Source organism: Microcebus murinus, chromosome 19 (assembly GCF_040939455.1).
Source record: "Microcebus murinus isolate Inina chromosome 19, M.murinus_Inina_mat1.0, whole genome shotgun sequence".
Lineage (NCBI taxonomy): Eukaryota > Metazoa > Chordata > Mammalia > Primates > Cheirogaleidae > Microcebus > Microcebus murinus.
In genome coordinates this window covers 42,993,557-43,021,404 of record NC_134122.1, presented here as the reverse complement: position 1 = coordinate 43,021,404, position 27,848 = coordinate 42,993,557, and the positions used below count along the sequence as shown (strand labels likewise).

At 40.5% G+C, this 27,848-nt stretch overlaps 1 protein-coding gene across 3 annotated transcripts in view; it reads left to right on the top strand.

The window, feature by feature from the left end:
• Positions 1-27,848, top strand: part of TARBP1 (tRNA guanosine 2 -O-methyltransferase TARBP1) — a 78,333-nt gene that overhangs the window by 46,870 nt on the left and 3,615 nt on the right. Inside the window, exons 18-27 of one of the 3 annotated variants that reach the window (XR_012913547.1) lie at positions 358-548; positions 735-806; positions 2,677-2,797; positions 5,863-5,973; positions 7,891-8,040; positions 14,073-14,159; positions 22,193-22,389; positions 24,687-24,768; positions 25,003-25,098; positions 27,041-27,171. Coding sequence is in view for 2 of the 3 variants with exons in the window: in XM_075995470.1 (XP_075851585.1) it covers positions 358-548; positions 735-806; positions 2,677-2,797; positions 5,863-5,973; positions 7,891-8,040; positions 14,073-14,159; positions 22,193-22,389; positions 24,687-24,768; positions 27,041-27,212 (1,183 nt within the window). In the remaining variant the exon portion in view is untranslated. Of the gene's footprint in view, positions 1-357; positions 549-734; positions 807-2,676; positions 2,798-5,862; positions 5,974-7,890; positions 8,041-14,072; positions 14,160-22,192; positions 22,390-24,686; positions 24,769-25,002; positions 27,213-27,848 lie in introns of those variants that run through there. The other 2 variants (XM_075995470.1, XM_075995471.1) reach the window with 2 other exon arrangements.

The window sequence follows — 27,848 nt, the reverse complement described above, 5'->3', positions numbered from 1 at the left end:
TCAGGCAAAGGGAGGCCCACTGGCGAAATGCAAAGGAAACTGAAAATATGCAGGGTGAGGTGTTTTTTCTTCTCTTTCCTTCTACTACTTTGGACAGTTGTTTGTCTTGAATATTTCCAGATGAATTATCACTATTGCTAAAATTAGATTTATTTTTATTAAAAGATGAAAAATTAGCATTCTGTGCTTGTTGATCATCTTGCAGAATTATTCTAACAATAATGAATTTTAAATCTTTCAGACTATTCATGGAGTTGAAACTGTGATTTAAAACAATTCAAGTAACAATTAAGCAACACTAATTTTCTTTAAACTAAATTGGTTAAAGGATTAAATGACCATTGTGTTTCATTACAGATTATGTACAAGATAATTGAAATGTCTGCTGTAAAAAGTGGAGTCTTCAATACACTGATAAGTTACTGCTGCCAATCTTGGATAGTGTCTGCTTCAAATGTGTCCCAAGGGTCTTTATCAAGTGCTAAAAATTATAGCGAACTTATCCTTGAGGCTTGTATATTTGGAACTGTGTTTAGGCGTGATCAAAGGTAAAAGATGCTATTATTTCAACTGGCCATAAGTTATATTAAATACCTACTCAAGTAGAATTGTGTCTCTGTTTTGAGGCTTTCAATTGGAAGAATATAAATTATTAGTTAACTTTAGCCTGAAGGCTTTTTTATTTCCTATTTAAAACCCATTGTTCTTTATCAAATTTTTTTTTTTATGGAAAGACTCATTCAGGATGTACAGACCTTCATAGAAAATCTTGGACGTGACTGTGCAGCAAATGCCGTTTTGGAAAAGTAAGTATGATAGATTTTCTATGTCTTGACATATATGATATATTCAAAATTTAACGTAAGACAGACATTCTGTATTTGTTGAATTTAATAAATGTCTACTAGTGATAGCTAAGACAAGATGCTTGATGTATCTTCAGAAAGATGGTATAAATTATATTCCCTTGCTAATTTTTTTTGCATATTTCACTACTTACTAAAATTTGATAAACTTTAAAAGAAATTTTAGTGCAGAGTCTAGCATAAGTAAGAATGTGGTTGTGGAGAACACACAGCCCCTGTTCCTCTTCTTTCTGGGGGAGGGGCGATCATCAGCACAAACACTTTATTTCTCATTTCTTTTTTGGCTGTAAAATTTGACATGCAATTAAAATTCACATGCAATTAAAATTTAACAAGGCAGTATGTTACACACAAAATAGAATTACTCTTGTGACAGGCCCTAAAGTTTTTGGTTTATTTAAAACCACTTTATTGAGCTACGATGGACATGTAAAAAGCTGTACGTTTTAATGTATACAACTCGATGAGTTTAGAGATAGACCCTAAAGTTTTTGATTTTGAGGATAACACTGTTCTTAACTTACCTATGAATTAATTTTTTTGGAACATGTCAAGTAGCTTTTTTTCAAGTTTTATGTTTTTCATATAGCTTTCAAAACTGTGTGTGTTTATAAAGAAGATAAAAATAGTGTTGTATAGCATTCACTCTGATTTTAGAATTTAGGACAATAAATGACTATTGTGTATAGTTATCATAAAGTGTTCATTATTCTGAGTCCTAGCTTTGTTTTAAATCATCTGTCATTCTTCATTAATATATATGTTTTTTTTCATTAATTGTTTTTAATTTATTTTTTGTTTTTTGGTTTTTTTTTGGTTAGTTTAGTATAGAAATGAAAGTGAAATTTTCTAGTTGGTGGTTGCCAAATACTTTGATTTCTACTAGACAGCTGCTTTGTTGTTAAATTAAAGTGATGTTTATTTGTATTATAGCAGCTATAATAAAATGTGGAAACACTTATTTTTTATATATTTTTTTTGAGATAGAGTCTCACTCTCTTGCCTGGGCTAGAGTGCCATGGCGTCAGCCTACCTCACAGCAACCTCAAACTCCTGGGCTCAAGCGATCCTTCTGTCTCACCTCCCGAGTAGCTGGGACTACAGGCATGCGCCACCATGCCGGGCTAATTTTTTCTATATACTTTTAGTTGGCCAATTGATTTCTTTTCTATTTTTAGGAGAGATAGGGTCTCACTCTTGCTCAGGCTGTTTTCGAACTCCTGACCTTGAGTGATCCACCCGCCTGGGCCTCCCAGAGTGCTAGTGTTACAGGCGTGAGTCACCGTGCCCAGCCTAGAAGTGCTTGTTATCAAATTCACTTGATTTGTCTTCCTACATATTTGTATACTGAAAATGCTGGGGTGTTCAGAGCACACAGTGCTTCCTGAGTTTGCCCCTCACTTAGAAAATGTGCATTTTTAGTATGTAGTAAAGACAAGCCATTGAGATGTGTGATGCATGTTCTTGCCCCTGAGTGAACAGAGGTATCTGTGGTCCTCTTTCAGGAATAGTTTCATGGCTATGTTTTGTCCACACACATTATTGGCCCAGGATCAGTAGTCTGTACATTGTTTTTCCAAAAGTCTGGATGAATTTGTGCTCATTCAGACTTTCTGAACCAGACCCTCCTTTTAACATATTCATTTGTAATCTATCTATCCTGAATTTAAAAGTCTTATCATTAAGCATTGACCTACTTAATTTTAGAAAATGTTGGAAGGTCTTGATATTTGTTATACTTGAAACTAGTATTTGGTGTTATCTTTCTATTTTAAAAATGCATTAACATGATTTATTTAATATTTTTTAGTACTAAAAGAGAAGACCATTATGTGAGAATTTGTGCTATCAAATTTCTGTGTTTATTAGATGGCTCAAATATGTCCCATAAGTTGTTTATGGAGGATCTTGCAATCAAGCTATTAGATAAAGTAAATATGTTTTATTTTACTTTGAATTATATTTGTTTTTAACAAGTCCAACATTTGTTCTTTATGTTGCTAGTATATGTGTTTCTAAATATTTTTTGTCAGGAGAAAACATGAAGTTTATGTTCTGTATTTTTAGTTAAATCTTGGTTATTGACTGTCCAACTCAAGTTTGGTTTTAGAGAACAATAGTGTTTTTCCTATACCATCTAAACTTACCTCTGTGTATTTCCCAGTTCCAGTCAAAAACCAGTTATGTTTAGAGTGCCCTATCCATACATTGTTTATATAAGAAATGGAATAAAAAAGGTAAAAATTAGAAGGTGGCATAATCTTAAGCATTGATTGCTCTTATTTCAGAGTTTGTGAAAGAGTACCTCAGGGTTTGCTTCTAATATAATATATCGTTTTATTGAGATACGGGTTTATGATGATTATCTAAAATTGATGAAAATTTCTCATTCATTTAGATAAGAATAATCCAATTAGGGCTTTCCAGGAGCCTGCTGAGTCATTTCTAAATGAACATTACAGTGTCTGAAGAATAGGTTTAGTAAATCTAGGGAAAAAAGAGAAAAAGGGTACAGTCAAGTATAATGCTCTATTCCTCTTTTAATCTTTAAATGACACGTAGAATCTGAAGCTGAGATAGTCGGAGTGTTTGGTCTGCTTTCTAACCTTGGTTTGAACACTTGGATAACAATAGAACCCACTTAAGTCACTGTATTAAAATAGGAATGTTCATCATGCTTATATTTTGAAGGTAGCAGATCAGCTTTATTAGGTAAAACCTAGGAAGTATTTTTTTATGCGAAAATTCCCTTTTATGCTGAGTCAGGGAAGATGTCCCAGAGGAAATAGTATTTGATTGGTTTTCTAAAGGATGAGTGGAATTTAAAGTGGTGGGAGCTGAGTATTCTATCACATAGAACAAAAATACATATTATAAAGTATACTTAGCTGTTTATAATAGATAGGGGGTCAGGCACTGCCTCTCTTCATCAGGTGACATTTGGAAGGTAGAAAGACACCAGCAGAGGACATTTTCAGGAGGCCAGGTGAGGAAAGACAGTGCTGCTTGGGGGGCAAGCAGGCTGTGGATTGGCCATTAGGTTCTGCTGCCATTGGTCACCCCAACAAAAGGCATCTCAGTGAAGTGGTGGGAATGAGAACCCAAATAGAATGGGTTGTGAAGAAAACTGGGGTTGAGTGAGTGGAGACAGTGAGAAAGAAGGAATAAAGGGGACAGTTCCAGGAGGGGACATGGGGTTAAGGAAGGCGATTTTTAAATATGGGGGATAATTAGAGCACACGTTTGTATGTTGAGGGAAATGATCCAATAGAGAGGGGAAAATGATAATTATGGAGAGGCCAGCAGTGATTGCACAGGCAAAATCTTTTACTAGCCACTTAAACCCCCTAGGATGGCTATTAAGAAAAACAAACTAAAAATAACAAGTATTGGTGAGGATGTAAAGAAATTGGAACCCTCATACACTGCTGGTAGGAAAAGAAAATGGTGCAGCTGCTTTGGAAAACAGACTTGTAAAAGCAAAACGCTTGTAATTCTTAAAGTGTGTTCTCTGGACCAGCAGCATCAGCATCCCTGGGAAATGTGTTAGAAGTGCATATTCTTGGGCCCCACCCCCAAAGTCGGGGGTGGTGCCCAGCAGTCAGTGTTGTAAGCCGATTCTGGAGCCCATAGAGTTTAAAAACCACTGGCCTGGCAGTAATGAAGGCCCAGCTACAGCTGGCATGCATATTGTTAATGACGTCAGTGGTGGCAGGTGATTTTTCTTTTCTTTGGCAGTGCCTGGCGACTTGAAATAAGGATCAAGAGAATTTAAGACCCCTGGGTGAGTTGGTTCAGAAGTAGGGAATTTGCAAAAGGCTTTGAGGTTGTACTGAAAAGAACTGATTGTGCTCTTGAAGGTCTTGTAGAGCTTCAGGAGGCTCAGGAAACTAGGAGGGAAAAGAAAGATATTTCTGAATAAAGGAGCACACTGAGTGGAACAAGTAAATGGACAGAAGATTTTGAGCTGAGAGAGGAATTTTAGCACTTCCAAGTGAGGACAGTGACTCAGTAAGGTCCTCATGGCAGGCTTATTGATGTGAAGTTGCTCCCTCTGAATGCATGAGTGATCTGCCCTCCTGATTCCATTTTTAGTTGCCTTGAGGTTGAGCAGTATATGAAACCAAAGCACACCTACAGAAAAGAAAATATCCCAAAAGAAATAATGATAATACAGGAGGTTATGAGATTTTAGTCACTGTCAGGTGTCATTAAAAATCTGTATTAATTTAGCTATTGTCATGAAGTTTTAAAACTCAAATGCAGAGAGTGAGATAGAAGAAGAAAAATCACAGAGAAGTTACGAAGTAGATGATGATCCATCTACATTATGCGAAAATGGTTTTTAGAGGTGGCGAATGACTAACTTTTGCACCTTTAAAACGTTTGCAAATGTTAACACACTCTTCAGTGCGATCTTGGCTTCACAGCTAAAGCACTAACAGTTAATGGTAACAAAACCTTGCCGTTGGCTGAACGTGGGTGGCACAAACCATCGAAAGCCAGGGAGAACTCTCTGCTCCTGTGGAAAGGCTTAGTGCTGCCGTTGTCTTGTGTCAAGACAGCATCGCACTGTCTACATACTGGAGTGGTTCTGTCTTGGTGGCATTTGCATCAAATTGCAGATACCGCTATTCCAAATTCTAGTAAGGCAAAGAAGCTCAAAATGAGAAGTGCCTATGTGGTTCATGGTAATAATATGTCAGATATCTCAATCTCTTCTTGCTCCGTGACCCCGCATCTCCCAGTGCTGTGGTCTCTCTTCTAATTTTAAAAGCAGATAAGTTAAACAAAAACCACTAAGTTCAGTGTTTTTTGAAAAGAGATTATAAAGTGTCATTTCTTATTTTTTCTTATCCTCCTCACTACTATTTGGATGACAGTGAGGCCCTATGCCCAATTTAAGCCTTTTACATTTGAAGTTCTTATTCATATTGTTTTCATTAATCATAATTCAGTAGATATTTAATATGGATTTCCTCCTTTCTCCCTCTAGGATGAATTGGTGTCCAAGTCCAAAATTAGCTACTATGTGAATTCTCTACAACACAGAGTGAAAAACCGAATATGGCAGACTCTGCTTGTACTTTTCCCCAGATTTGATCAGGTATAAAATTTATTATATTCACACCTTTTAAGCATAACATTTCATATGAATCAACTATTTTGTAGAAACCATCATGTACTGGGGCGGGTATATACATACATAATGACTGGCATGTGCACCATCTGAGGGATGGTCATGCTGGAAACTCAGACTTGTGGGGGGTGGGGGGGAAGGGCATTTATTGAAACCTTAAAGTCTGTACCCCCATAATATGCCGGAAAAAAAAAAGAAAATTGAAAAAGTAATCTGTTTAAAATGTATGCTTCAGTTCTTATAATGAAGGTTTTTTTAAATAGATTATATTATATGTTATAGAAATAAATTGAAATCTGGTTTACATGGCCCCCATTTAATATTTTTCTCTTCCATATTTTAACATAACATTTTAACATAACTATTTTAACTTTAACATAACATTTTAAAGTCTCATATGCCATTTGATCAGAAAAGGTAAATACTTCCATTTCCTACACCTAAGTTATTTTGGAGTGTAACTGTTTTGAATTAATTATCTATACTCTAGAAACCAGGCAGGTTGTACCATTTGGGGTCGGATTATTGTTTCCCATGGTGGAGTTTCTTGCCCTTAATTTTGTGAATAATGTGTCCATACAAACCAATGAAGTAAAGTCTCTTACAACAAAGTCTGTTTATCCAAAGTTACCTCTTCTTTTCCCCGAGGAGGGAAGGAACAGTTGAATGGACTGTCTGATTTCTCTTCCCATCTTTGCATAATAGTCCTGTTAGGAAATAGATCATCATTATGACAAAGTGAGGGTGTGTGACTCATGTAATTTAAAAAAACATTTTGAATGCAAAAAAAATTTCCTCAGGCTTTCAAGCTTCTTACTATCCTCCCCACCCTCTTTTAAATGTTTGAGAGAATTTAAAAAATATGTCATCCTCTTTTTCATTACAATTTTGTGAATAATCTGAGAGAGGGAAACAAATAACAACGTAAGTGTGTAAGTGATGAATTGAAGAGAAACAGCCAAAGGAGTGGGTCTGGGGAGTGGTGTGGGTGGAGGTGTGGTGGGGGCTGCTGTTTTTTTTTTTTTACCACAGGTCTTTTAATACTAGTTAGTTTTTTAAATAAAGTATATGTTATACTTCATTAAACATAAAAAAGTATTTAAAAAGAGAAACATTTTAGAAATGCTTTACTGGGTTACTGAGGACATTTTTTTTCTTGGAATGGAGAGGTCTCCAGCGAAGGGCAACGCTGGAGAGAGGGTGGGGACACGTCTGTTACGGGGCAGCCTCTGCTAAGAGTTTCAAACTGTTACATGTTATGGTTTCGTCTAACCTTTATTATAGTAGTCTTTCGAGACAGGCCATAAATGTCCTCATTTTACTTGTAAGAGCACCAAAGTTCAGAGAGATTAGGAGAGCTACCTGTGTGGCGACAAAACCTGTGGATGGAAGAGATGGAATTCAAGTTCAAGTCTAAGTACAGAATTCACGCTCCACTTTACGGCACTGTCTCGGGGCTTAGAACGGCCTGAGACCTGCCCTCTGAGACTTTGTTTCCCCCTGCTGACCCTGGCCTCTGTGCTGCCCTTCGTTCCAAGTTTAAGCTCTGGCACCTTGGCAGATCTTGATTGAAATCTGAATTCTGCCACTGAGTATGTGCCTTTGGGAAAGTTATTCAGCTTTTCTCAGTCTTTCCTTTGCCTGTAAAAATAAAGATGACAGTAACCTTCCTGATAGAATTGATATCCAAGTAAATTGTAAAGTACTCAGTAAAAGTATTTCATCATCATATTTAAGTCGACAGTTTTTAGTGGCCCTGCTTGGTGAGTTGTAGATTTGATAAATTACTTATGATAACTTTAAGCTGGTTTTTAAATGGGGGCTATTTTATTTATTAACATTAATAACAGTAACAGTTTAATTTGTGAATTTTATTTTTCACAGAACTTTGTGACTGGAATTATTGACAGGATTTTCCAGGCTGGTTTCATCAATAATCAAGCATCTGTAAAATATTTTATAGAATGGATTATTATATTGATTCTTCATAAATTCCCTCAATTTCTTCCAAAGTTCTGGGATTGTTTTTCTTATGTAAGTAAAGGACATTTTTCATATTTTTTTTTAAATTAAGAAATGATTTTGACTGTGCCCGGAGATTTGTTTCACTTTAAGAGTTGTTTTCAACTCTCAGTTGCTATAATGTATTCACACCGTAAGTTACGTTTTGCAAGATCTGAATTAATTTAGGAGACACAAATACCTGGCACTCATCTTGAATATATTATAGTTTTTATTTGAGGACTGTTTGTTCCAACAAAATAAATATGGAAAAGGCTTCTGTTATTAAGAAGTAGGGGAAATAGGTGCCCGCTATATTCTTATTTCCTAAGCAATGTCTTTGATGTTAGAAATACAAATGATGAGGAATTAAATGCATTCCTTACGTTTAAAAAAACAACAACAACCTTTTTGGTAGGGAACTTTCAAACATAACCTAAGTAGAAAGAATAGAAGGGAATTTTCCATCACCAAGCTAAAGACAGTATGGATTTATTTCCATTCCTGTTTCATTTATACCCTCACTCATTCCCTTAACTCTCCCTTTCCCAACATTCCTTATATTTTGAAAATTAATTTTAAGGAATTGATACCAAGATTAGTGATAGATTTTATCATTGCAAGCTTCCTGACAAATACTGAATTGTATCTAAACATCAGTTATAAATATTTCCCTTGAATGTTTTGTTTTTGGTTCCCAAATTCACCCTTCCCTTTCTTAATAAATGATCTTCTATTTTATGTGAAAATGGAGGTGACTTCCTCAATATCTCTCTTTTTCTGTTTCTTCCCTTTCAGTTTCAGAGGAAGAAATCCTTATGTTTTTTTCACATCTATCCCTGTGACCTTGTATCTCCTTTGGGACTGCACTCTCTGGATCTGTCACGCTTGTCCTATTGATGTGTCCTCCACCTCCCAGCCGTTATCCTAGTTCTTCTTTTCTTTACTGTTAAACTTTGAGATTGAGGGATCTGTGCCTTAAACCACTGTGGTCCACCACGTTTTCAGCAATGGTACACTAAGGATTTCATCTGCAGCTGCAGACAATTTTCTTTTCCTCCATCCCCTCCCTGTCATTTCATGCCTTTCACATTGGCAGTGGCTTTCTCTGCAGCCGATTGTCACACTGTTGTCTATGTCATAGTTCCCTTCCTGTTACGCCCATGACTTCTGTTTCCTTCATATGCTCCCTTTCTTTCTCCCAACCCTTAATGCTTAGTTTTATCTGAAGAATTGTTATCCGCTTCTCTTTCCGCACTCCCTTAGTAAGCCCCATCTGTCCTGGGTCCCTGCTTCTCCGCCACCAATGAGGCCTTTTCCATAATCGCGTCAGATTTCGTCCTGTGTTAAACTAATGAATAATAGCATCTTTCCTTAAAATTGGCTCCCCTTTCTGGTGTCCTCCATTTTCGCAGTCTGCTCGCTTGAAACCTGGGTGTCACAGTGAGCAGCAGCGGCAACAGCCTCACGGTAATTCTGAAAGACAGGTTTTTACATTTTCCTTATGAAGAGTAAGACATTTGTCACGCCACCAAGAAATGGCAAGGCTTTAATTCATATGCCTGTTTAAGCTCAAATGCTGTGTTCCTTTTCACCTATTCCAAGCCTCCTCTGGCTCTTCCTTCTCTTTTTCATGCCCATGTAATGAAGAAAGCTGTTCTGTCATTTTTCCTTACACTGCTTCTCAGATGCATGGCTTTATTAACCTAGCTGTTCATGCCTGCTCTTACGTGGGCAAGCGCTGCCTCAGAAATGCTCACAAAGGGCGGGTTGCTTCCCGTGTGCTTCTAAGATATCCTGACAGTGCATGTGTCCACAGGAGTGCCAGCGATTTTACTAAGTTTGTTTACTTAGCTCAATCTCTTGCTTGTCATTAGACGTTGTATATTCTCTGGAAATCTCTCGTTTTTCCTGCGGACATCAGAGTTTTTAGTTGTAGGCAAAGGCAACTTTTGCTGATAGTTGTAGGCAAAGGCAGCTTTTGCTGATGGAATCAAAAATGGACTCAGAAAAGACAGTTGGGGAGTGGGGAGTTAGGTAGCTTACAGAATGCCTGGAAAGCTATGGAATCATAGCTTGGAAAATTGGCAGGAACAGGGGCAGCCCAACAGCCTCCAGAACTGCGGCCACAGGCAAGCCATAGAGCAGGTCCACTGGGGACATTACCCACTGGACACACAGGGTACCATCACAACAGGGCTGTGACCGTAGCCAACTGTATACCTGCCGCCTCTGCCACCTGCAGCGGAGGTGGGCATTCTGTGGGCTCTGCTTCTCTAGGTCATGAGTTCTCAATGAAGAATTTAGGGTAAGTGTCTCTGGAACCAGGTCAGGTGCCACCTTGTTAGGGGAGGGAGGCTGCATATCTGCCATTTTCAGCGTGCCCAAAGTGTCATAAGGTGAGAGAATTCCCTAAACATGGAAAGTGATTCACAGTAGATAATCAAGGAAAAGGGGCAGTTGTCCCTTACATTCTTTTCCTCCTCTATTTGGAACAGATGACCTTTTATTTTTTTTTTAGAGAAAATAAAAGTCATCACATAGCAATACCTGTATCTTCTCAAAAGCAGTTGTACAAATCTACGTATGTCAGTATCCATCAGAGGTTTCCTCCCTCCTTTTACTGTGAAGGACCTGAGTCTTCTCCTGTTCCAGGGTAATTTTTCTGCTTGCCCTCTGGTGCCTCTTTCCTCCCACCTTCTTAGGAACTTTTTGCCATCAGTCTTTTTTCCGTCCTCCATCTCTCCTTCTTAACCACCTGGTTCCATTGGGTTATTTATTTATTTATTTTTAATATATTGAAATCTCCGATCCTTTTTTTTTTTTTGAGACAGAGTCTTGCTCTGTTGCCCAGGCTAGAGTGAGTGCCGTGGCGTCAGCCTAGCTCACAGCAACCTCAAACTCCTGGGCTCAAGCGATCCTCCTGCCTCAGCCTTCCACGGAGCTGAGACTCCAGGCATGCACCACCACATCCTGCTCCATGGGCTTTTAAAGATGCTCGAGTATCCTCCATTTTTTTATGGCTAGACTGGATATTGTCTCATCCTTCTCCTATAATCACCCTGTCTGTGTATGATTTCATAGACTCCTGAAGAGAGGTACCCATGTTCCATAGGTCAGTTTTTCGCGTTCTTCCCAACCCACTCTTCAGTCCCTTGTGGACCAGCTTCCAGTGCAGTCACTTCTCAGAAGACACTGTTGCTAGAGTCAGCAGTGACCCGCATGGGACAGGTGCCACCCTTCATCTTCTCTCAGCCACAGTCACGCTATCAGCCATTTCCTTGTTCTTGGCTCTAGTGACACTCACTCCCCTCTTCCTCCTGTCGCTCTTTTCTCTCTTTTCTGTGTCCTTTCCAAGACATTCTCTTTTCCTTCCCTACCAACCTATTATTTAATAAATGTTAATGCTTTGCAAGGGCTAGCTAGGCCTTCTTTTTTCTTTATTTTCTCTTCTTTTGATAGTCTTATCCGTGTCATGGATTCACTTACTGCCTGATGTGAGTGACTCACAAATTTATATTTCTATTCCACACGTCTTCCCCTAAGCTCTAGGCAAAGGGTTGGCGAACTGCAGCCAGATTTGGCCTGGCAGAGTTTGATTGGAACACAGCCACACACTGTGTTTCCATACTGCCTGTGGCAGACTTGAGCAGTTGCAGCAGAGAACCTGTGGTACACAAAGCCATGTTGTTTACTTTCGGCTCTTTACAGAACAAGTTTGCTAACCCTTGCTGTAGACATTTCCTTAGAATGTTTATAAGTAACCTAAAACTTAGATATTCAACATCGAATGCTTTATTTTTTTCCCTAAACTTGATCTTCCTACTAGAGTGGACAGTACCATCTTCCTACTCTAGGGAACAGTACCAACATTTATACAGTTGCACAAACCAGAAATCTCGACACTTTTCATCTTCTGGGTCTGATTCCTGACCAGGTGCTATTGATCTCACTGCCTGAATATTCTTAGTTATCTGTCATCTGTCTCTGTCATTGTATCTTGTCCAAGCTAGTGTTGTCCATTGTGGTGGTTTCCTCACGGGGCTGCCTCCATCCCCTCCCAAGCTCCTCTCCACGCTGAAGCCAGAGCAGGTTTTCCACAATGAAAGTTTGAACAGGTTGTCCCGCTTGCTTAAAACATTGTTCTCAGGACAAAGACCAAATTCCTCAGAATGACTTGTGAGCCTTGTGACATCTCGTGCCTCTTCCTTCTCCGGTCCCTTTGTGTGCTCCGTTCCTACTTCTGAATTTCAGGTAGACTGATTGTCTCAGTTTTCTATTGCTAGAACTCTGCAAAACCTAGTGGTATAAACAACAGTGTTTCATTATTTTTCATGATTTTGTGTGTGGACTGGGCCTGGCTGGGCAGTTCTTGTTCATGCAGTGTCTGCTGGAGCTGGGACTTCCAAGTGGCTTCTTCACATATGTATTTGTCACCTCAGCTGCGGTGGCAGGAACAGCTCTGGTGGCCAGGTATCCATGTCTCCAGTAGGGGAGCCGGACCTCTTTATAGGGTGGGTCAGGGCTCTGAGAATGAGCGTTGCAGGGGCCACATCCTGATGTGCAAGTGCATGCTTGCTTTTGTGCCTCATTGGCCACAGAAGATCACATGAGCACCCCCTCCCAGGAGTGAGAGGGATCTGCATAGGGCCCGAGTGCAGAGCTTGGTTCCCTGGGAGCCAAGCAGTGTGGCTGGGGTAGCACACTGACCTTTCTAATCTTGCCTGCTACCATCAGTCCTTTTGCTGTCAGGCCATTGCACATGCTGTGCTCTCCACCTGAAGTGTGGTGGGCTTTCTCCTCTTTACCTAGATAACTGCCTCTCTCCCTTCAGATCTCAGCTCACACGGCATTCTTAAAGGAAGTTACCTCCCACTTAGATCTCCTCATTTTAGGTTTTCATAGCACATAAATAGTACTTAGAATTAGTTTTTTAACCTGATTTGATTTTTGTCTTTCCTGCCGAGTTGATTCTGAGTTCCAGGAGAGCAGGAGCCTGGTCTATTGTTGCTTTCCTTTGTTTCCATGGCACCTGTCACATAGAGGACATCTAGGAACTATGGATTAAATAAAAGATTTCCTCTTGGAGAAGTTTCAAAACTGGTCTTTCTTCCTGTAGTCTCTCTCCTTTCCAATCTGTTTGGCATCCATATGTTTATTATCACAAAAATAATGTATCATTTCATATCACTGTTGTTGGGAATGTTTCCAGATAACAGTTTAACACTCTTCACCATAGCTTTCTAAAGTCTTCTACAGTATGATTCCATTTGACTTTGGAGCCTCATTCCTGTTGCTTCCTTGCCAAGCTGGCCTCATCACCTCTTGCTGCCCTCACCTTAGTTTGCCCTGCGTCTTTGTTCACCTTGATCATTTTTACCTGTTCTTTCTCTCTCTCTTGCTCCCCTGTGTTCCTTCCTTCTACAGGCCGATCCTTCCCATCCTAAAGGCCTGGCCGCTTCTGAAGTGAGCATGCTCTTGGTTCTACCACTTTCAGCCCTCCCTGGGCATCCACAGGGGCGTCCACAGGGGCCTCCCTGGGTGTTCCAAGACTCCCACAGATACCCACATCTGCAGATGCTCAAGCCCTTTATATAGGATGGCATAATATTTGCTTGTAACCTGTAATATCCCCTTGTATACTTTAAATCAACTCTAGATTACTTACAATACACAATACAACGTAAATGCTATGTAAATAGTCGTTATACTATATTTTTAAAATTTGTGTTATTTTTATTTTTTTCTCTCAAATATTTTCGATCCATGGTTGGTTGAATCTCCAGATTCATAACCCACGGATAAACAAGGGCTGGCTGTACTTTATCTTTAGTTATTTAGTACTTATGTTATCTCCTGACTGTTGTATGCGATGGCATTTGGCTCTGGGCAGTCTCTTTCCTTTCTCTGCTTTCTGTCCTGCATCCACACCCAGGCTGTGGACTGCTTCCAGGAAGAGGCTGCCTCTCATCCTGTACCCTCGCAGAGTCCCGCACGGTGCCTTGGACATGCACGGCTCACGGTAAGCCTGGACTGAACGTTTGTTTGTCTGATTCTTTTTGCAGGGCGAAGAAAACCTTAAAACAAGTATTTGTACTTTTTTATCAGTTTTGTCACATTTGGACATCATTACTGAAAATATTCCAGAAAAGGTGAGTTTAATTTGTTTGTAAGAAGAGTTTAAATTTGGCTATCAGAAAAACCCAATTCTACATATTTTTACCAGTTTTCTTTTAGATGGACAGCATTCCTATGCATTCTTCCAGTTTGTCCCCTTCCCTTCCACTGCCCCGCAGTGTGCACGTGTGCACAGATACAAATGCCTGAAATAAGATTTTATTACCCACTTACACGCAGAGGTGTGCTTGAGCACATACCAAATTTATAGACAAATTAGTGGATAATTTTTGTTGATATAAATCAGGGGTCCTCAGACTTTTTAAACAGGGGCCCAGTTCACTGTCCCTCAGACCATTAGAGGGCCGCCGGACTATAGTTAAAAAAAAAACTATGAACAAATTCCTATGCATACTGCACATATCTTATTTTGAAGTAAAAAAAACCAACGGGCAAAAACACCCGAATGTGGCCCACGGGCCGTAGTTTGAAGACGCCTGATATAAATGATTCTTAATTTTATAAAGAATTCACTTAGCATTTTTTAAATAGGACTTTAATGTACTGCATTTCTTGACTGGATGGTAGTTATTTAACAAATACTTGTGCAAAGAAACTTATGGTCAGAGTATTAAAACCATTTGGGTGATTGAAGGTAATATGAAATGACTGTCGTCATTTGGAGTGTGAATTATGCTTATTTCCTCTTTCTCAGATTTAGAGCAATTACCCTTGTGAATTATCACACAGATAAGCAAAATCTTAGCTAATTCTGGTTAATCACTATGGCAACTGTGAAGAATTTAGGAGAACCTGCCAGTAAGATTTAGAGCAAGATTCTGTATTATTGCACCTACAGATAAAAATGTACTGATAGATTGTATACTCTAGGAGACAACTGAATATGAAATAAGTGTTAAATGTTGAAAGAGACAAAAATATAGGGGAAAAAATTTTCCTGTAATTTTTCAAAGTGTTCTAGTTTTTCAACAGTGGTATAATTTTTCATTAACCTTTTTCATCAGTTCTAAGACAGACCTTTCTCCTTACCACATTTTAACCTTTAAAATCATGATGACGTCTAAAATTGATAGTGTCTTACAATGTATGTCAGCCAGATGGCAGTGTGATACAGTTACAGGAAAACTTTGTGTTCACACCTTCTAGTAAGATCGAGAAAGCTGTAGAATCAGATAACATCAAAAGTTTCCTTTCTGTTTTAAATATGTGCAAGAAAGACATTTTCTTACAATCTTTTGAGAAAGGTAAAACTGGCCAAACTAGTTTACTTTAGTAGACTCTCCATTTCTAATCTGTAAAGCCCACTGCTACTTAGATGAATGTGGGTTTACTTTTAAGATTTCTTAAAAGTAATCATGTAAGACTTTCCATTTTCTTCAAAGTGTGTTACCTAATCTGTGTATGGGATTTATACTGATCAGAGATTCAGAACTATTGTCAAACAGGACAGAGGTCAGAGCACTAAGTGTTCTGTAGAAGCTAAAAGAAAAGAAAATAAAAACATTTCTTAATTATGCTTATACTTATGTATTGTCCTGTCCATTTGTTCAATGTATACAAACCTTATTAGCAAGTAAAATGAGCAGAACGTGAGAATTTAGCAGAACTTTTCATACTGATGTGAGTGAAAGCATCATGTGAGTCTTAAAAGCCTCAGCGAGGCAATTATCGGCAGTGCTAACATTTCTGCATGTAGGGTCTGTAGAAGAACTGTATTCTCTGTTGAGAATTATAGTGGATTTTTTTTTTTTTCATTTATAAGTAGCATACACCTAGCTCCCACATCTTGGTTTCTAACACCATTCTCTAATAAAAATAAACTAGGAATCCTTGCAGAAATAGTCAATTCTAGAACAGGCACAGAAAATATACAAGATGAGCCTGGAGCATCTTACGGTCTCAGGAAGGAAGGAAGTGCTTTCCACATGTGTACGCTGACGCTGGGCAGGTATGTGGAGGGACACAGACACCTGAAGGAGCTTCCGCTGGCCAAAGCTGAAATAATTTGAGCAACGAAATAAAGTCATATTGGATTACTACCCGAAGAGTAAAATAAATATCCCTGATGAGCTGACACTATAAAAAGAAATGATTGAATAAATAAATGGGAAAGATGAGACTGGGCATGGTGACTCAAGCCTGTGATCCTAGCATTTTCAGAGGCCGAGGCAGGTGGATCGCTCAAGGTCAGGAGTTCGAAACCAGCCTGAGCAAGAGAGAGACCATGTCTCTACCAAAAATAGAAAGAAATTAATTGGCCAACTAAAATATATATATACATATATATAAAAAATTAGCCGGGCATGGTGGCGCATGCCTGTAGTCTCAGCTACTCGGGAAGCTGAGGCAGGAGAATCCCTTGAGCCTAGGAGTTTGAGGTTGCTGTGAGCTGGGCTGACGCCACGGCTCTGTAGCCTGGGCAACAGAGTGAGACCCTGTCTCAAAATAAATAAATAATAAATGGGAGAGATGAGACAAATCTGTTCAAAATTGCGAATGATTCTTGTAGATACTGCCCTCAAGGAGGGGGGGTGGGCAGAACTGCTCCCTAAGTATGGGCTGTGCTCGTGACCTCTTCCAAATGGGACAGTGTGGAAAGGGGGCAACAAGGAATAACTTGTGTCACAGTGGGGAAACCTGACCGAGACCCAGGCTCGTTGGAGTCACACTGAGAGTGCGTACCCTCCAAACAGTGGATGGAAATGGCCCTGTACCTCTGTGGTCTCCCTCGCCAAAACCCACGACCCCAGTCTTACGAGAGAAAAAAATCAACACAAATCCCAACTGAAAGATATTCTGCAAAATACCTGACTCGTGCTCCTCAAAACTGTGTCAGTGCCATCAAAAATGTGGCAAGTTGGAGAAACTGTCACAGCCCAGAGGAGACGAGATGACTACGTATAGCATGGGAGCCTGGAACAGAAAAAGGATATTGGTGAAAAATAAGGAAATTTGAGTAAAGCATGGATTGACAGTTAAGGTGGTTGAAGAGTGGTGAGAAATACGGAAGGGAAGGCCGAGCCCTGTAACCCAGGGTAAGGCGGTTAGACTTTATTTCTTCGTTTTTCCTGTCGTTTATGTAAAGTGAACATAGTCTTTCCTACTGCAAAGGGTTATTGTGAAGATAAATGAACATGTGAAAGTGCTGTGTGCACAGTAGATGTTAGTCTCCTGCCTCTCCAGATCATCTCCAGTCCTTTATATTTTGTCAGGGTTTGGGATGAAGTCTTCTATTTCTTTCATTCATTCATTCATTCATTCAAAATATTGAGTGCTCAGTGCTACTAAGCACTGTACCAGACTGGAGACGCAGTGGCGAGCGGGAGCTGCCCAGTGGGGACGCAGACAGTTGCATCACAGCGTGATGTGTGTTAGGATCGGCGAAAGCACAGGATGACACGGGCGCCCAGCAGCAGAGGCTTCTCGGTGTTAGATCCTCAGGGAAGACTCCCACTGAGAGCCCAGAGCTGTGAAACAGGGAAGGGTTAGCAAGTCAGATGAAGAAGGCTTGGCACAAAGATGCTAAGACGTCAGCTGGGCTAGAGGTGAGGAAGACAGCATAAGGCTGGAGAGCAAGCGGCGTGCAGCTCATGAAGGGCCTTTGTAAAGCCCTTTAGACCTTCGTCCAGGACGACAGCACAGTGGTTGACACAATGAGCCTTAGGTCCAGACAGACGTGGGTTCAAATCTCAGCTTCACCTCCTCCTTGGTATGTGAGCTTGGCCAAATGAATTAACCATCTAAAACCTCTTCACTTTCCCCAGTCCAAAAATGGTGCATGACACATAGTAGGTGCTCTGTATGGGCACTGGGGAGATCCTGCAGCACCGTAAGCAGAAATGTTACCTGATCAGATTTCGGTGCTGTTAAAGCCACGTGGAGAATAGATCTCGTGGGGTAGAGCTGGAAGCAGGCAGCCCGGTTGGGAGGCTGTGGCAGTGATCTGAGATCGCGTGCATAGGGGCTGCCCTGGGGTGGTGGTGTGAGGCGGTGATGTGGGGAGAGATGACAGGTGAATGGTAGAGAAACAACAGAACGTGGTGATGGGTTAGATGAGATTGGTGGGAAACGGAAATGGCTTGGGCCACCTTTCACTGAATTAGGGAAGAGGGAGAGCCGGGGGCTGAGGAGGAAGGCAGATAGGATTTTGAGTTGACGTCCACATGGACATGTGGGGGAGTAGTTGGATCTGGGGGTCTGGAGCTCAGGAAGGAGGTCTGGACAAGGCATACAGATTCGGGAGTTATTCAAGGGTCACAACTCACATGTCTTCGGGGCCAGGCATGTAGCATAAATGAGCATGTCAGCAGGACCTGGAAGGTGCTGGAGGCCAATTGCTGTGCTGGGGATCTGGCGGGGGCTCAGTTCGGCGCCCAGCACACCTCCTTTCTGCAGAGCCCAGAAAACTAAAATTCATATTTCTAAAGCTTTCTTGCAGCCAGGGCTTCTAATAATACACATTTGCACAGGATGTGGAAGGTAGAATGAGCTCCACTGACAAGCAGAGGCATGGAGGTGCTTGTTTTTTCAGAGGCAGGGTCTTAGCTTTGTGAACACAGAGACACTAGCTCAGAGCTTTGCTTATGGCAGTTCTATCAGCCTCGGCGTGGTTTGGGGTCTGGTGGCAGTATCTGCAGCTTCCTGATTAGGGCTGCTTGATCACAGAAGAGGGAGGTGGTAGCCTGATCCAGTGGTATAGCTCCTGGTAGCACAGCTGAGAGCATGTTTCTTTGATATGTCTAATGATTCTGTAATAAAGAATCCATTTCTGCTTTTTACTAGCCAGATTCTGTTTTCATAGCTAAACTCTGACAGATGAAAAATGAAATAATTTGCAAAACACTGGGCCAGCCATACAAAAAGTGGCTACAGGGGAGAGGGGGTGTGGGCAGGAGGTGGGTGTGTTTATAAAAGGGCAACAGCAGGGATCCTTGGGTACTGGAACTGTTCAGTGTCTAGACTTTGATGGTTGCTATGTGAATCTGTACAAATGATAAAATTGTATGGAACTTAATGCATACACACGAGTACAGGTACAATGGGCAGAATCTGAATTATATCAGCGGATTGTGTCAATGTCAGTATCTTGGGTGTGCTATTGTACTATAATTTGCAAAACGTTACCATGAGGGGATACTGGGCAAAGTGTACAGGGGCAGGAGGGATCTCTACAACTATACATGGATCTACAGTTATCACAATAAAAATTTCAATTAAAAGAAGAAAAGTACCTGTGGCCCACAAGTTTGGGAAGCCTGAATTGGTAGTAACTGAAGCTGTGGAAATGAACGAGGTCCCTCCCAGAGAGGGTGTGGCCTAGGAAAATAAGGCAGCCAGGGACTCAACTCTTAGGAATAGCAGCGGAGACTGAGAAGGAGCAGCTGAGGGCTAAGAGGGCAGCCGCAGGAATATGGTGTCCTGAAGGTCGCAGGAAGAGACCCTTTCAAGGAAGGAAAGGCCAGGAGAGTGGTATGCCCTGCAAAGGCCCAGGAAGACAGCTTAATCCGTAGTGTTCAGCCACCAGGAGGCTGTTTGCAACGCTGGTGAATGCCGTGGTGGTGATAATCGAGGGGCGAGGGGCACGTGAGGGAAAGAAGTGGGGTAACAGAAATGGTTGTGGGTAGTTTGAGTGAGAAATTAGACTACCTGATTTTACAGTTTAAAAAAAAAAGACAGTTATAGGTGCAGCTGTAGGCGTAGAACGGCAGGTAGTGGTTTTTTTTGTGTGATGGTGGAGAAGTGATGGTCTGCAAGTCCCACTGAGGATTGAAAAGGATGCAGCCCCTGTCCTGACTTGAGGAGTTAGGAGACAAATGTTGGTGAAAGGTTAAAGAACTGACCACAGAAAGGGAGTTGAGAAGGTGCCGTGGAAAGGCGCAGAGGGAGGAGAGGGTGGCGCGGGGCCAGCTCAGGCGAGCAAGCAGCCGCTCTCTGGAGAGCAGAGAGCCGGGGGAGCCCATGTGTGTCAGGACAGTCTGTGGAGACCGTGGGACAGGCTGTGCAGGGAGTGTGCGTGGCCACAGTCCCTGCTGGGGGCCGCTTTGCAAGAAGTCCTTGTGTGCCTCTCTCCTCTCCCTGCTTCCCTCACCCATGTGCCTCTCAGGCATCTCTTTGTGCTGTTCCAGGTCCTGGGGATTCTGCAGTGAGCAAAACAGTCTCCACCCTCATTGTGGTCGGGGAGAGAATAAACAGACCCTGCACCGTTGGGCAGTGCCACTTGCTTTGAAGAAAAATAAAGCAGAATAGGAAGCCAGAGATGGGGTGCTTGGAGCAGGATGGCTATTCTGAAAGTGGGTTCAGGGAGGGCCTTCCCACGGAGCAGGTTTCAGATGGGGGCCTGAAAGAAGGGAGTGAGCAAGCTAGCCGAGGGTGGAAGGGACCGGCAGGCCCAGCAGGGCAGGCCCTGAGGGGAGAATGGTCTCATGGTGCCAGGGTAAGTCAGAGCGACCGCACAGAATCTAGTGGGGAGAGGCCACGTGAGGGCCCCACAAGGTGGGGGCAGGAAGCCCGGGTTTGAACCTGTTATATTTGGGATGACTGTCTCCTTCCTAGCAGTATTCAGGCTTGCCTCTTCTTCACATTTGTTATCTAACATGTAAATTGGGACGGTAAAGTCTACTTTGTTGTGCATATTGAAAATAATGTACATAAAATGCTGTACATACCACTTGTACATGATTGATGGTGTAGCGAGTTATTTTATGTTTAGATAGTATCACGTTTGTCCTTCATAAAATTGTAAAGGACTGTAGAATGTTGGTAATTATTTATGTTCCCTTTTGCCTCTCTTTTTAATTTTCAAATTATCTTCTAATGATACATTCATTGGTTGTCATGGTTAACCTGCCTTGCTTTTCAACTTCTAGAATAAAACTAAATACTTAATCATGTGTCATTCGGAAGCTGCCTTTTTCTTATGCTACCCTAGATGTTTTTCTTTGATATTCCTTCTAGCCAAGTAAATGTTATCTCCTCTATTGCATTTATGGGTTTTCTCAGACTCACATCCAGTGTGCCCCTCCCCTTCCCCCTCCTTGTCCCTCTTCTTGAGCATTTTACTCCCCACGTGTGGCCTTTTGCGATGGACCCTGACTAGTTACTCCACTTCCCCCTGCTGTAGTTACAGGTGATGGCTTTTATAGCTCATTACGCAGGGATGGTTGTACCTATGGTATTGTGTGTGTCTGTCTGCCTGCCTGACTGCCTGCCAATGGTGTCCTTGTAATGCTGGCAATACAGTGACCTTTGGTAAATGATGATGACATGTTGAATAAAGGAATAGAAGCAAGAGGATTATTCATATCTGTGTTTTATCCTTGTTGGAGAAACTTTGGGTAGTTGAAGTGTATTGTTAACCATGCTGATGTATTTGGTAAACTGTTCTGTGAATATGGTTGTTTATTAATTAGTCAGTAGAAACTAACTGTGTGGGCTGCTAGGTGCAGCCCAGAGAGTGTTCCCACTTGACCCTTGGGCCGAGGGCAGTCCATTTGGTAGGATCATCAAGATAGCTTCTGATAATGTTATTAAAAGTTTGGGTCCATCTGGTTTCCACACTAACAGATATCACTTCCTTTGACTTTCATTGTTTATTGAACTATGTGATTTTAGAAATCAGGGGGTGTTGGTGCATGAAATCTCCAGGCAGTGAAGACTGAAGTTCACAGGAAAAGACTACAGGGACGTTTAAACCATTTTATTATTTTTCTCTCCACTTCTTAATTTTCCTGTCACTGGTGGTTATACAATGGTTAGCATAAAGGTACATTGTCCATATTCTCCTAGATACTGGACTATGGGGGAAATGTACTATGTAGCATTAATGAAAACTAAAAAGCTGGGAGAATTTTTTTTTTCTTGAGAAAATTGTGAATGCCAGTGTATCTAATCTGTCTAGGAGGGAAGAATGAGAAGCCCTGGTAGCAAAACCAGTGAAATAAGGTTTACATTGCAGCAGTTTTATCATTTGTATACCTTTTTTTGTCAGACAGTCAAGGGTCAAATGGTTCATGTTTACATCTGAAGAATTTTACCCCTTTCTTTGCAGAAACTAATTCTGAAGCGAGCCCTTGTTATTGTACTGCAGTGGTGTTTCAATCACAATTTCAGTGTTCGACTGTATGCTTTAGTTGCTCTTAAGAAAATCTGGAACATTTGTAAAACATTACGCATTGAAGAATTTGATGCCTTGACTTCTGTTATTGAATCCAGTCTCCATCAAGTGGAGAGCATGCACGGAGCAGGGTAAGGAAGCCTTCGCTTGTCAGGTCCACCTTGACCTTTTATTGCTTTTTTTATCCTCAATCCTTTACAAATAATCTTTTTCATGCTTTTAGACATCGTGTCTCTTTGGTATAGCCAAATGTCATCCTTCTCTGTTGTCAAAGGACTGCTGAGAAGTAGCATGATCTGGGTTAAAGACATGCTCTTAACCTCTCAGCTGCACTAGTTAAAGCTGAAGGCTTTTTTTTCTTTTCTAAGAGAACTCTTCTATTTCCCAAACAAAGTCTTAAACAGAAGCTCAATACCAAGCAGGTTAAATGGATGCATGAGGGAGGAGTGCATGACCCAGCATTTTGTAAAGCCCCCAGGTGGTTCCAACCTGTACCTCTTCTTTTTCTCACACCTGGCATGGCACAGAAGCTGGCTACAGTGTCCCACGCATTTCCTGGTATCTGAGCTTGTTTCCTCATCCTGAGGTGGTGGTGTTTTGCATTCTTCAATTATTATCGTTGATTATTGCCTCCAGGAATGCTGGGATTTTTATAAATTTCAGAAACCCAGACAGTATTAATGAACATAAAAGATTTTTCTTTAGAAGCTCAAAAAGCACCCAGTGGTTTATATACACAAACAGATAAAGGTTGGAAGCAGCATATTAAGCAAATGAAACAGTGTTTGGAAAACCAGTAGCATTTAGGAGTCTTTGCCATGACCATCAAGTTAGCACGTGGTACAAATAAGACTGGCGGCTGCCTTATAACCCTTCTACCTCCCTTAACTTTTGATACTTTTGTTGAAAAGAGGCATTTGGGCAATTAAGTGGGTAAGGAAAGTTTTAGATGCTTGGGAGAAAGCTGTTCAATTCAAGAAATGTAAGTATTAAAATATAGTGACATGAGATAGAACAGAGAAAAGGGCATAGAAGGAGAAAGGCGAGTTGGGTGGTGGGATGGGGTATGGATGAAGGACAAAGAGCAGAGGCAGGATGGACTCCTAGATATCAACTACTATCAACTCATGCATGTAGTTGTCTAGGATCCTCCCTCTCCAGGTATAATATGGCAACTGGAACTTTTGATCTTTTTAAGCTATCTTAAGTGTCTCATTTCTTCTTGGTGTATGAGTATGCACGTATTTATCATCTCTCTCGTTTGATGAATAGGTGGCTGAGTTTATTTAGATATGTGGATTTGGACATTAGTATTTTTCAGGATCACATTTGCGTCATCTTGTAGTCATCCAAACTCAAGCTACAAGAGTTGTTCCAATCGTATTTAATATATAATTCAGTGAACTCATATTGGTATTTTAATAGAACACACTCTCTCTGTATGGTTTGCTACTTGTGTTGGATGGTTAGAGGTAAGTAACCAGTAGGGTATAGTTAATCCAGACTTTCAGGCTTTCCTTAGTGGAAGGAAGTTTGAAGGAGTTGTTATAATTTAACATGCAGGCAGGCATTCATCAGTTTATAGTTCTCTATATGATCATATCATGACTGATTGGTATTGAGATGTCTTAGCTGGTTGTTGATCCTGTTCTAAGTTTTTTGGTAGCTGTGCTTTGATCTTGAACAACACTTGGCTCATATTTTTTATGAAGCAATAAAATACCCATTTAAGAAATAACTTGTTCTTTTTAAATCCTGGTACCAGGTAGGAGATACCAGCATTGAAAATAAGGAACCCTGGGCATTAAAGCCACCTCTGTTCTTTGAATACACAGTTCCTTAGAACTGGCTTACACCAGGCAGAGCCTAGTGCTGGGGGTAGCGGCAGGCCAGGTGGAGAAGAAGGTTCTGTCTTTACAGGGCTCACAGGCAGGTGGGATAGACATCAAGTACTATACAAATAAAAGTTTTGAAAGAAATCATAGAAAAATCAAAGGTTGTGGTGGAAAAATACATACTATTCAGTCCTGGGTGGTTTAGGGAAGGCCTTTCTACATAACATTATATTTATGTTAAAATCTAAAGTATGAATAGGAATTAGGCAAATGCAGAGTGGAGGATAGAGATTTCAGGGCAGAAGTAGCAGTGTCTGGGACGCCTCAGGCAGCAACGTGCTTGATTTGCCTAGAGCACTAGAGGAAGGCTAGTGTGAGTTTAACTCTAACCAACAGTGGACAAGGGAGGGAGCAGAGTAGCAGCCAAGTTTGGGTTTCTATTAAGTGAATGTATAAATCTTAGGATAAAACCCACAAAATTTTTCATTCCTTCTAAATTCCACAGTACCTCTTTAAGATACCTAATGTATTTTTCCTACCTCGTCAGAGTTATTTCATTTGTCTGTGGCTCACATCACATTTTTATTCCTTAGGAATGCCAAGAAGAATTGGCAACGCATCCAAGAGCATTTCTTTTTTGCAACGTTTCACCCACTGAAGGATTATTGTCTGGAGGTGAGCAGAAAAAGTCATTTGTAAATTCTCTACTCATCTATAATCTTGATGCTTGCTTTCTGCCATAGTAGTTGAAGGGTTATGATTAGGGTGTATTATTTTTCTTGCTTACAAACATCAGCTTAACGTTTTAAATTTCTAAGTTTGATTTTGTCACTTTATGCAGATGACTTGCTTGCATTCCATTCTTAGGCAGTGAAAATTGGCTAGTCATTTTCACTTTCTATTTCTTAGGCAGTGTCTGGCTTGTAAACAATGGAAGGGAATATTTAACTCTAAACAGAAATCTGTTCTGACATTAAAAGGAAATGAGTGAGAACATTTGTGCAGGTGAGATTCTACTGTACTGAAGCCCATTGTTAATGAAAGAACAAAAAGACGTACTCTTTTGTTAATGGCATTTTTTAGGTTCTGGATAATGAAAATTGTGTAGCAAATCATATACCACCTCACTGCTTGTAACAATGTGCTTATGTAATTTTAGGAACTATAAACATTTATTATGATTAATATGTAAACTGATTCAATGTGTAAATTATAATTTGCATAAATTAAATCACTTTCTCCTTTTTTCAACTGTGATTATAATTTGCTGCCCTTGAATTTAAAACATTTGACCTAGAGGACTTGTAAGTATCAGTAACGTTGACTACTATGCATAAGCAGTTTATTTAGTAGATTAATAGTAAACTGGCCTTTAAAAATATAGATGTATATGTTATGAGATATACATCATAGAACATTAATGTGTATTTCCCGCTGCTTCACTACAAATAGTATTTAGGAATTTTCAAATATTTTAACGTGCTCTGCTCTGTGTTCTTTAATGCCCAGTGTGCTTTGTCTGCCATCTTTCTTCAGGACTCCTTTAGTAACTCTAGTGATAAGTCAACCTTTTTCTATTCAGTTCTCCAGCCAGGAGTAAGTCCTTTGCTTCCCTCTTTCCCTCACCCCTGCCTCTTGACTGCTTCACTCTCTTATATTTTATGTTTCATTTTCCATTAGTGATGTGAATCAGAACTATATGTGTAAATTTGATAATGGAAGTTCACAAGAACTGTGTCTCTCTATATATTTGGAGGTATACTTAGTGCCCACTTAATAAACTTTTAGTTGCAATATTATGCCAGTTTAAATTTGCACAAAACATGGCTAGCATAAGGAAAACCATATTCATTCTAAAAACTTCCATGAAGACATGCATACTGTTGTGAGTTTCTCATTTCATTTTTAAATTGCCTGTTACTTGTGCTTCTGCTTCTTATGTGCCTTTTCTCTCTGGATTTTTTTTCTGGTTTCACTTTTCTTTTTGTATATAAGAAAAAGAGAGGATTGCTTATGTGATGACTGTTTATAGTGGTGTCACACTGCAGTTCACAAAACATTTCCATGTGCTGTTTTTGTTTTTTTTTTTTTTTTTGAGACAGAGTCTCACTTTGTTGCCCAGGCTAGAGTGAGTGCCGTGGCGTCAGCCTGGCTCACAGCAACCTCAATCATCTCCGGGGCTCAGCGATCCTCCTGCCTCAGCCTCCCGAGTAGCTGGGACTACAGGCATGCGCCACCATGCCCGGCTAATTTTTTGTATATATATTTTTGGTTGGTCAATTAATTTATTTCTATTTTTGGTAGAGACGGGGTCTCGCTCAGGCTGGTTTCGAACTCCTGACCTTGAGCTATCCGCCCGCCTCGGCCTCCCAAAGTGCTAGGATTACAAGCGTGAGCCACCACGCCCAGCCTCCATGTGCTGTTTTAATCTGATTTTATCCTCATTTTACAAATGAGGAAGTTGAAGCCAAGAAAGGCTAAATGGCTTGCCTGGTGCCACACGGCTAAATTACACAGTCAAACCAGAGTTCAGATTCTGAATGTATCTAATGGTAACAAGAGTCAAAGATTTGTCATCAAAAGAGCTTGAATTTGAATGCTTAAAGAAGTTTTTGGTTATCAATAAATTGCAATTTTAGAACCGATTAGTTCTAAAACACTTTTTGTTGTTATTAAGAGCACACTGGTTTATTATATGCAGTTAAAGTGACAGAGTAGAGGATCTGCTTGCTGTCAGGGACTCCCTAAATAAATCCCCAAATTCCTTAGAGAAGATGAGAAATATATATAAATAATTGCTGTAAGATATAAATGAAAGTATGTAAGTTGATGAGATGTGGTAGTTTGGGAGAATACCTCAGGAGTAATAAAGCTGTACTTTAAACATCGTGTATTTCTTTGTTACTTTTTAAGGGGAAAAACTCAGATTTTATAATTCTCTTTTCAGACCATATTTTACATCCTTCCACGCCTCTCAGGCCTCATTGAAGATGAGTGGATCGCCATTGATAAATTCACCAAATTCACCGACGTCCCTTTAGATGCCGGATTTCAGTGGTACCTTTCTGAAACTCAACTCTGTGAACTAAAACCAGGTGACTGGTCTCAGCAGGACATAGGTAAAAAGAATCTTCCTTTTTTTTTTTTTTTTCCATTGGCATGTTGATAATAACACTTTTTCATTGATGTGGAGAACTCTGCCTGTCCACTTAAAAGACAGTGAAAAAATGTGGCATAACTTTGGCACTTTTAATTGAAAGTTAGCTTTGCTGTAAAAAGCCAGAGAGAGAACCTGATCTGCTTTATATAAAGCTAGTGGCTTCTCTTTTAAATAGTATAGTTAATTAATATTCATTGCTCTTCTACTATATATGTCTATAAAAATAAAACTTTTCAAAAGGGCCAAATTACTAAATCTCTCTTTGTCCCCATTAGGAATAAAGCAGAGCTCTCGTGTCCAGTCCCTTCTTGGTCTGCTTGGACATCACTTCCCGTGTTAGTGCTTCCTTCTGTGTCTCCCGCCTGCCTTGTGCACTGACTCCTTCCCTTCAGCTTTCTCTAGGACCCAGGTTTCTGTCTGTCGCTTACCTCTCCTTTCCCTCCCTGCTGCGAAAAACCAAGGACCAAGTTCCCTACCTCACTTTAACAGTCACAGCTTCTTGACAGTTGTGTGGTAGTCTGTCCTCCTTTCAGTTCTGTCCCTCACATTTTGTCCTCACTCCGGCTCTCCCTAACTCATAACCACCACTGAAACT